At 42.2% G+C, this 10324-nt stretch overlaps 1 protein-coding gene across 20 annotated transcripts in view; it reads left to right on the forward strand.

Moving 5' to 3' along the window:
* cacna1ba (calcium channel, voltage-dependent, N type, alpha 1B subunit, a) overlaps positions 1-10324 on the forward strand; it is a 124850-nt gene that overhangs the window by 90478 nt on the left and 24048 nt on the right. For 12 of the 20 annotated variants that reach the window (XM_024260129.2, XM_036213484.1, XM_036213489.1 and 9 more), the window contains 13 exons: positions 615-775; positions 890-1027; positions 1512-1713; positions 2848-3012; positions 4615-4725; positions 4803-4886; positions 5155-5160; positions 6853-6969; positions 7092-7157; positions 7229-7320; positions 7782-7932; positions 8571-8698; positions 8896-8992. In XM_024260129.2, the coding sequence (XP_024115897.1) occupies positions 615-775; positions 890-1027; positions 1512-1713; positions 2848-3012; positions 4615-4725; positions 4803-4886; positions 5155-5160; positions 6853-6969; positions 7092-7157; positions 7229-7320; positions 7782-7932; positions 8571-8698; positions 8896-8992 (1518 nt within the window). Of the gene's footprint in view, positions 1-614; positions 776-889; positions 1028-1511; positions 1714-2847; positions 3013-4614; positions 4726-4802; positions 4887-5154; positions 5161-6852; positions 6970-7091; positions 7158-7228; positions 7321-7781; positions 7933-8570; positions 8699-8895; positions 8993-9770; positions 10319-10324 lie in introns of those variants that run through there. The other 8 variants (XM_024260128.2, XM_024260132.2, XM_036213495.1 and 5 more) reach the window with 4 other exon arrangements.

A 10324-nucleotide genomic window follows, 5' to 3' on the forward strand; every position in this document is an offset into this window, starting at 1 on the left:
TACCATATTTTCCGGAGTACAAGTCGCACTGTAATTATGTCACAAGAGCAAAAAATGTCTAATCAAGAAGAAGGAAACCATATACAAGTCGCTCTGGAGTGTAAGACAAAATAAAAGCTGATTTTACTTGCATGTATTTATGTGCAGCAAAAATGTACATTATGCTGCTGTGTTGGTATGTATTAACTCTAACCCTTCCTCCGGGTCCATGCGGTCAAGAACAAAGCACTGGCCGTACAGATTTAGAAAGTTATGTGCGAACAGTCACGTCAAAACAACAATAATAATAATATTAAAAGCACTCATCGAAAATCATCTTGCTCTACGCTGCATCTTTGTTTGCAACAGAACTCGCTATATCTTCTTCTACAGCCGTTTCCTGTATTTGAGATAGTTCTGTGGATGTCACAATGATTTATCCTGATCATGTGCTGTATTTCAACGTTTTTATAACCAGATAGAGTTTTTTAGGGCTCACGTACACAGTTCAATTCTAATCTGATCAGCACACATGTAAACACAGCTAATGAATCCATGAACCTTAGAGATATTCCCTAAGAAATTAAAGTTTGAGGTTTGGTTTGACGCTTGGCATGTGTCTTCTGTGTCTTCAGGCGGTGTTTGACTGCGTGGTCAACTCTTTGAAGAACGTGCTGAACATCCTCATTGTTTACATCCTCTTCATGTTCATTTTTGCTGTTATTGCGGTTCAGCTCTTCAAGGGAAAATTCTTCTATTGCACTGATGAGTCAAAAGGCCTGGAGAAGGACTGCAAGTCGGTTTCAAACCCCTCACACTGACACTTCTCATTTCAGAGCTTTTATTATTGCAGCGTTTTAGATCATGGCAAGTTCTTGCCTAACCCCGCCCACCTCCTCATGTCTTCCAGAGGACAGTTCCTGGACTACGACAAAGACGAGGTGGCAGCCATGCCCAGAGAGTGGAAGAAATACGAGTTTCATTATGACAATGTACTGTGGGCTTTCCTGACCCTCTTCACTGTCTCCACGGGGGAAGGCTGGCCAACGTAAGCAGCATTAGCTTTTTGCCTCTGCAAACGTGGATGTTTTATTCAGAAGTCTGGTGTGGCTTCTTTGGAAAGGCTGAATGCCGGTCACGAGTGAAGAACCTCTATAAAGATAATTCTAACAATCACTATAGATGCTAATAAACACCTAGAATACACTCATATTTTATAGTTTTAAACTTTGATTTAACAAGAAGTTTTGAGGATTTCTTTGAACTGTTATGTAAGGTCACTTTAAGCAACAATGGTCAGACCAGACATGTCAGATGCTGGATTTACAATCATTTCTAAACAAAGGATCCCGGCTGTGATGACTAGCGTGAGAAGTTCAGTGACCATATGGTCTAATGGGACTCAACGTTCAGAGTTTGACAAACTGGACAGGAAGATATGTCGGCACAAATGTCCACAGCCTCAGTACCATTAAAACAAATCCCTTGCTAAAGCACAGATAACCCGGCTTCACCATCCTTTCTCTGTGCAGCGTTCTTAAGCACTCTGTGGACGCCACCTTTGAAGACCAGGGTCCCAGTCCGGGCTATCGCATAGAGATGTCCATATTCTACGTGGTCTACTTTGTAGTCTTCCCTTTCTTCTTCGTCAACATCTTCGTCGCTTTGATCATCATCACCTTTCAAGAGCAGGGAGACAAAGCTCTGTCCGAGTGCAGCTTAGAGAAAAATGAGGTGAGTGTTTTTAAATTAGGGCTGCATGCTGTGCAGACGACGTCTGCCGGACACCCCATGTCCCCCATCATTCCTCCCTGCAAAAACAGACATTGCAGAAGTGAAGCGTCAACGTTGACGGCAGCCAACAGAAACTTGATTCCTAAAGGAAATGCTGTATAATTATAAAGTACTTTTCTACCTTGATTTCGGCCCAGTCACAGCCCCATTCACACTCATTCACACACTGATGGCAGCTTCAGTTTTCAATGCCCAGAGGCACTTCAACAGATGAACGGAAGGAAGGAGCTCGACTTGTAACCATTCAATAAGAGGCTGACCGCTCTGCCACTGCAGCACAGCCAACCTTCCCAGAAACTTGGAGAAGCTCTATCTGCTGCAGATGTAACAAAGGGTTAATGCTTGCAGACAAACACACACACCTCTGGGTTTATCAAGTGCACACACACATAAATGTTGGTTTTCCTTGCACACACTCAGGTTTGGTTTCATCCTGCTTCCACACACGTAGACCTCAGGGTTTGCCGGTTTTACCATGTGGAAGTGTAGGTCCATGCTGTTGCTGGTGTCTGTCACTCCCAGCAACATTTCATCTGCCTGTTGTTGACTTTGGTGTCTCAGAGAGAAAGGACCAAACCAAACATACGTTTGGCTGACTGACATGTCAGATGTTTTGCTGTAGATGATGTAAAACTTCTCTGACGTCACAGCTTCATCACATTTAAAATATGATAGAACAGAATAAGACTATGGACTTTAAAATGCAGCCATCAGGGAATAAAATGGGTAAATCTATGAAAGAGTCTGGATTTGTTTAAGTTTATTCAGGAGAGAAGTAAAAGACTGACCAGAACACCAGGGATCTCCAGTCACTCATAGAGCAGCTACTACTGCAGACCAAACAGACTGTTCAGAGACTGTTTGTGATCTATGGAAACTGAGCTGAAGAGCAGAAAAACAGATATTTGTCTTACAAACTGCTGCAAAATGACATTTCAACATCTACGTTAAACACATCGTTCACTTTTGGTTTGTTCTTTGGGTTTTACTTAAGTACAACTGTTCTTTGCAAACCTACGAGATGGCTAACAGGAAACGTGTCTGTTGCTAACTTGTGTGTGTGTTTCAATGCAGAGAGCTTGCATTGACTTTGCTATCAATGCCAAGCCGTTGACGCGCTACATGCCTGAGAATGCCCAGTCCTTCCAGTACAGGATGTGGAAGTTTGTTGTCTCAGCTCCATTTGAATATTCCATCATGATCATGATTGCTCTCAACACCGTGGTTCTCATGATGAAGGTAAGAACACTCATAGGGTCAGAGATGCACGTAACGAAGAACATCTACATGTTTTGTGTCCTAAGAATTAACCCTTTAATGCATGCATTTATTTACTTTTATATTTTTTTAAATTTTACTTTTGTTTGTGATTTTCAGTAGAGGCTACTTTTAGGTAGCATTAAGGGGTTAAGTGACAGTACGGTAACCCAATTACTGTTGTTTTTTATCATAAAAAGTTGGGAAAAACACCAGCAAGCTACTGCATACCAGCATAAAGAAACAAAAAATATATTTACACAATAAAAAAACCCAAGATGGTACATAAAGTATTCAGTCACTTTCAATGTTTCACTCTGTATGATTGCAGTCATTTACCAAAACCAGTGAAGTTCATTTGCTTCCTCATTCATGTTCACTGAATGAACCATCATGACAGATACAAACATATTTCTGTAAATGTAGATAAAAGCTCCTGGTCATTAGTGTTCAGACTTTGCTGTGACTCTCACTCTGAACTCAATGCTGTTCATTTCTTCTTGAGATTCTTCTTCTTCATTGGAGTCCAGCTGTGTTTAATCAAACTGCTTGGAGCTCAGAGACTGAACTGTGGCATTAAGGTACAGATCTGGACAAGATTACCAAAGAATTTCTGCAGCCTTCAAGGTTCCTAAGAACACAGAATCCTTCAATGGAAGAAGTTTGGGACGACCAGAACTCTTCCCAGACCGGACCGTCCACCCAAACGGATCAATCACAGCAGAAGAGCTTTGGTGAGAGCGGTGAAGAAGAAGCAGAGATCACTGTGGCTGAGCTCCACAGATGCAGTAGGAAGAGGAGAGAAAGTTTCACTAGTCAGCATCACTGCAGCTCTCCATCAGTCGAGGCTTCATGACAGAGTGACCCCACAGAAACCTCTCCTCAGTTCAAGACATCTGAAAGTCCACACAGAGTTTGATAGAAACCCATGAAGGACTCCCAGACTCTGAGGAATCACATTCTTTGGTCTGATGACACCAAAACTGAACTTGTTGCTGTTGATTCTAAGCAGTTTGTGTGGAGAAAACCACACACTGCTCATCACCTGCAGTGAAACATGGTGGTGGCAGCATCATGGTGTGGAGCAGGACAGAACGACTGGCTGCAGTTGAAGGAAAGATGAATGCAGTAAAGTACAGAGATGTCTCAGAAGAAAACCTCTTCCAGAGTCATCAGGACCTCAGAGCCAAAGCTCACCACTGAAAGAACAAAGGAGTGGATCAGAACAACTCCGACTGTTCTTGACTGGTCAGACAGAACCCTGACCTAAACCCAAGTGAGCATGTCTGGAGAGACCTGAAAATAGCTGTGCACCAGCGTTCACCACCCAACCTGATGGAGCTGGAGAGGATCTGAACAAAGAACAGCAGAGGATCTCCAATTGGGTTCATATGTAGAAGTCTCTAATCAGGATTAATAGTACAGGATATTTTTTGACTTTTGAATTGATTTGATTTAATTATTTGAGGTTTTTATTTGTTTAGGTGTTAACTAAATAATGTGCTTTTACCTGGCTGAAAAATCCTTTTTCTGCTCGTCCATGTTTGATTCTTGTCCTGAAACTTATCTGCTTCTTTTCTTCAGTTCCACGGAGCACCAGACTTCTATGAAGTGATGCTGAAGAACCTTAACATTGTCTTCACCACTCTGTTCTCTCTGGAGTGCATCCTGAAGATCATTGCCTTTGGTCCTCTGGTGGGTGCAGACACGGAGCAGTGCTCAGCGTCCTCAAGACACGCAGCAGCTGACCATGTTCACCTGCTTCTTTACAGAACTACCTGAAGGATGCATGGAATGTCTTTGACTTTGTGACAGTTTTGGGAAGCATCACAGACATCCTGGTTACTGAAATCAACGTAAGAGCGCCCCCTGCCTGTGCATGCTATGAAGCACCCACACCACACTGTGGTCATGTTAGGACTAGGGTCTAGAGGTCATTTCCAGGAATTCAGACAACCTCATCAACCTGCAGTGTCTCTTTGAGGATGTGTCCTCCCTGGTCCATTCTCATGAGCGCCATGATGGTTTACATGGTGTGTATCTGCTCACATTGGGCTGTGTATGTTGATGTTCTCCTTCTTTCTTTCTTTCTGTGCCCCCCTCCCCTCCCTCCGCTGTCACCAGACGACGGTGAGTAAACTTCTGTCTGCATCTTTGACAGAAAACGACAGATTCTTACTATGGAATTTTATTACAAAGTATTGGACCCACAACCTTTTGAGTGACAGAAGGCAGCAAAGAGTCGTGATCCAGGGTTTTATATCTGTCTAGAAGCTAGGGGAGTATTCTGATTGGATTATTATCATTTGGTTTGGTTAAAACGGACCAGAATTTCTTTACTCCGTTGGACCAAGTGTTCAAGTGTGAAGACACTCTTTCAAACTCTGGTCTGGACTTAACACACTTGTCTGAAGAAGTGTCATCAGCTTTTTCATTCTCTATAAGCTTCTGAGTATTAGACTATGAAGGTCAGGGATGAGCCATGGACAAACCTGGAGAAGCAACAAGCCGATATGGTTTCTCTTGGTGTCTGGGAAGACGTACGCATAACAACTACCAGAAAAACACACATGTGGAGGTATTTTCTATGGTTAGAATTCAAAATAGTTACACATCCCTGATCTAGATAATACATATTTTGAAGAGAGCAGCAAAAACACCTTCAAGATTGTTTTGTGCTGCCCTGCCCTCTTGATTTCTGGCCAATAAATCTGCGCTGAACCCAGATCAAAGTCAAGGACCAACAGTTTGTTGGTGTGAAGAACAGCCTCTGACTCGCTGCCTTGCTCCGCTCCTGACACCATTTCCTTCTAAGAAAAGTAAACATCTATCCATTCATCCATTTTCTAAACTCTGAACATGTTACTTGTTTATGATGAATTAAGAAGTAATTGATTAATTTAGAAATGTAAAAAAAAAGAATCATAAAACTGAAGACCAACACGTGGTTTTACACTGCAGTTTTTGTAATGATTCCTCAAATCGATTTCTATTCCTACAATCAAACCAGGCCAGTCTAAAGTGAGTTGTAACTTGTACCATTAAAGAAATGTTTCAAAATGAAATCAATCTATTTAATATCAATATTGGAAAATACCATTAGGATTGAGACATGTAGGTTTATTTTACTATCATGTAAAAACAACCAAGTATCATCACAGCACACACATGATCACTCACCATTACCGTCCAATGTGTGGAAACACATTCTTGTTTACTTGTTTGTACACATATTTAATTGATTATCTTGAAGAAATACCAGGAATCTGGAAAACTTCAGCTGCACTTTTCAGTAGCAGGTATTTATCTCTGGGTCACACTGATGGAAGTTTTGGATAAAGATTTCCTGGATCCATTTTAGCTCAGTGAATCAGATTGTTCCAAATGAATCAAAATCTACTATGAATCGGATTGACAAGCACAAATTATAATATGAATGGCCCTCCCCTAGTAGTTACTCTTCATTCCTGACATCTTTTACTTTTTATAACTCTGTGCACTTTCTTAAAGTGAAAATACATTCCACAACGACCAATTTTTAATGATTGGATGAGGCAGACGGAGCAAAGAGTTTTGGGATGGGAGGTTTTGATTGGCTTCATTGATCACTGACACTGCATGTTACACAAAACTGATTCATCAATCAAAGCTGGAGCCAACAGAGACTCACTCAGCCCCATGCAGCACGAACACTGTGATCACAAGAACAAGTGTTTGGACCATTTTGTGGTTGAACTTCTAAGCCCTCTCGGGTCGTTTTTGGGGATGTGTTCAGCAGTCAAAAGTGGTTGGTTGGATGATGTCTCATTGGTCTCTTAACAGGATAGGCTCCTGAATTTGAGCTTCCTGAGGCTTTTCAGAGCAGCTCGACTCATTAAACTGCTGAGGCAAGGCTACACCATCCGCATCCTGCTGTGGACATTCGTCCAGTCTTTCAAGGTGGGGTCATCTGTGAAGACGTCCAACAATCACACCTTATTTCTCCTCTACACAAAGTTGAGCTTCTGGAGTTTTCAAAGAGAATTCGAGTTATTGTGTTTTGGTTTTGTTTTGTTCCCCAGGCCTTGCCTTATGTTTGTCTGCTCATTGCCATGCTGTTCTTCATCTACGCCATCATCGGGATGCAGGTGAGCATCGGTCCAAAGCCAAATGATGTTTCTTGTTAAGACAAGTCACAGGAGTGGTCTCTCTACTGTAGGTGTTTGGAAACATTGACCTGAATGAAGACACAGCCATCAACCATCACAACAACTTCCGCACCTTCCTCCAGGCTCTCATGCTGCTCTTCAGGTTCAGCGGTTTTCTCTTTTCACATCGCTTAACCACAGAACTGAGCTCAGCTTTAGCCTAAATCATAACGATTTTTGCAACCATCGACTCAAACAGCTGCTGGATGCACACTCCAGAAAAAAGGAGCAAGCTGTCTTCAAATCAACACTTTTATTCATTTGAAAATGACTCTGATGTCAGTATTAGAAGGTAGTCCTCATGCACGGGATGGTTTAAACATAGAAACATAAGTTTATTATGAATTTTGGAAACAAATAGGCATTTCCAGGAAACCTCATGACCTTAGTATCGTTTTTCTGCAGAGTTTTTGAAGCAAAACACTTTCAAAAATGGAAAACTCTTTGGTTTCAGTTCGGTTGGAGTCAGGATCTCTGCAGTTTTGTGCTGCTGAGGCTGAGATGTGAGATGAGACACAACTTTTTGTGTGTTTTGTTCATTCGGTCTGTTTGTGTGCACGTCAGGAGTGCAACCGGGGAGGCGTGGCATGAGATCATGCTGTCCTGTCTGAGTCAGAGAGCCTGCGACGAGCGAGCCGGAACCACCGTCAAAGAGTGCGGCAGTGATTTTGCCTACTTCTACTTTGTCTCCTTCATCTTCCTGTGTTCCTTTCTGGTCAGTCCCGAAACAGCCAAAGTAATGGTCATGACGGTCTGACCATCTGACAGAATGTTTTATCATTTCAATTTCACATGGATTTTTGCATATTTTCATTCAGATAAAGTTCATTTCCGTATTCACAAAGATTCAGCTTTACCCTAAACCAGAGGTCAGCAACTTTTAACAGTAAAAGAACCATTTGGCCTCATTTTCTACTGATCAAAACCTACAAGGAGCCGCATAGTCTTACTTTAGACTTTAAGAAATTTGGATTTACATTTATAGTATCCAATTTTGTGCAGGATACGATAATATGTGCTTTTAACTCATAAAAGATCAAACTTTTTACCCCATTTTTTGCTTTGCATATAAAATCTGTTCATTCTGGAGGTAGAGTTGATCAAACAAGAGGTCTTCAGGTCAACAGGATGTAAAAACCTACATAGTTTTATCATCTATGTGAACCTCAGACATCAGTTTATATATTTAACTAATCTAAATTAAATAAATGACAATTAAGTAATCCTTACTGTAAAAAAAATGCTATTTTATGGGGGGGTTCCCTGTTGTAAAAATGCAACCAGCATGACAAATTCATAGAAACAACCAGGACAGAGCAACGCAATGCTCATCTCCTGTTCTCTGTGTTCCAGATGCTGAACCTGTTTGTAGCTGTGATAATGGATAACTTTGAGTACCTTACCAGAGACTCCTCCATCCTCGGGCCTCATCACCTTGATGAATTCATTCGTGTTTGGGCCGAGTATGACCCTGCTGCTTGGTATGTTGACACGTCTGCCTGTGCCCAAACGTAACACAGTAAACGTGGAGGAGTTAGAGATCCTAACTGACTTTCTCTCCCTGTTTATGACTATGGACTGAGCCGGGCCCTCTGTGCAGTGATCCCACTGATGAATGATATTTGACCTGAAGCTCTCCTGAATGTTTCTTTATTGATGTGCTTGTTCTTTTCCGCAGCGGACGGATATCCTATAAGGATATGTACAATTTGTTACGTGTTATCTCACCTCCCCTTGGCTTAGGGAAGAACTGCCCTAATAGGGTAGCATACAAGGTTTGCAAATACCAGACATTTATATTATCAAGATACTTTGTGCCTCTGTGCCAAGAGATTTTTACCGGAATGGCTATGCACCAATAAAATCGCCTTTTCACTAGCACCCTCCCTCCAAACTGTTTGGCTTTGGTTGAAACTGCTGGAGAGGAAACAGAGCTTTCAAAGCCGTGGCATTGCCCCAGCATGCCGCTTGCCATGTCGGCTTTCTTTTTATCTATAAGGTTTAAACAATAGAAACATTTTATGTCTTGTTCTTGGATATTTGAATTCCAAAACTCCTCCTAAAGGAAGTGTAAACATGTCTACCAATGGAAAGCCAAGCGATGGAGCTCAGGCAGGCCTTGAAACCTTTGTCTCTTTGCAGTCTGGTTGAAGTCCCGGTTGGATGTCTGCAGCATGCGGAGGCAGACATTCTCAATATGATGCTGTCATTTCTCTTCCAACTCATCAGCATCCTGCGTGCCGGATCTACCATCCATCCTTCCATCCATCCATTCATTCTTGCTCCTTTTCTTCCTCTTTTGACCAGATTCACTCTGTGCCATCCCATGTTTCCTCTCAGGGATCCTGAGCTCCACTGTGATGCATCCCTGTGCCCCCACTGTGGCCGAGGATGGCATCCGTCCTTCATCTCACTCTGGGAAATCTAATGACAAAGATTTCTGTTTCTCCTTTCCATTGTTCTCCTGTTGATTTCTTCCCTTTCTCCTCCTCCTCCTCCCCATCCTTCTCTGTTTGCATTCTGTTTATACTTGATTTCCTCCACCCTGTGAAGTGGCCGTATCAAGTACCACGATATGTATCAGATGCTGCTCCACCTGTCCCCACCCTTAGGTTTGGGAAAGAAATGTCCACCAAGAGTCGCCTACAAGGTAGACCCTCCACCTTCTTCCCTGTGCTCGGCTACCTTTCTCTCATTGGGTGAACTCCAGCCAGTGTTTTTGCTCTGAAGTGTTCCTTTTTTTGCTAGCTCCCTTCTGTGTTAGCCCCTTCTTAATTGTCTTGTGTTGATCATAGCTTCTGGTTTAGCCTCATAGTCTTTACTTATGATGAAAAGATGAGCTTAAACAGAACCAAAATTCAGAAAGCTTCTGCACATGGAGTATAATGGCTCCTCTGTACTGTAGTTTGGATTTTACTGTGTGGAGCAGTGTGTTGGTGTGTGTGTGTGTGTGTACAGGTTTACTGTTTGTTTGGCTTCTACTGTCTTCTTGTAGGAAATGTTCTGTCTTTGTGTGCTTTGTGGGTCTGCCTTCTGTGTCCATTCCTTCTCACTCTTTTTCACAACTCATCAGAACATATTCAGTCCTTGGAGAATGAGTGTGTGTG

The sequence above is a fragment of the Oryzias melastigma genome, linkage group LG9, assembly GCF_002922805.2.
Source record: "Oryzias melastigma strain HK-1 linkage group LG9, ASM292280v2, whole genome shotgun sequence".
Lineage (NCBI taxonomy): Eukaryota > Metazoa > Chordata > Actinopteri > Beloniformes > Adrianichthyidae > Oryzias > Oryzias melastigma.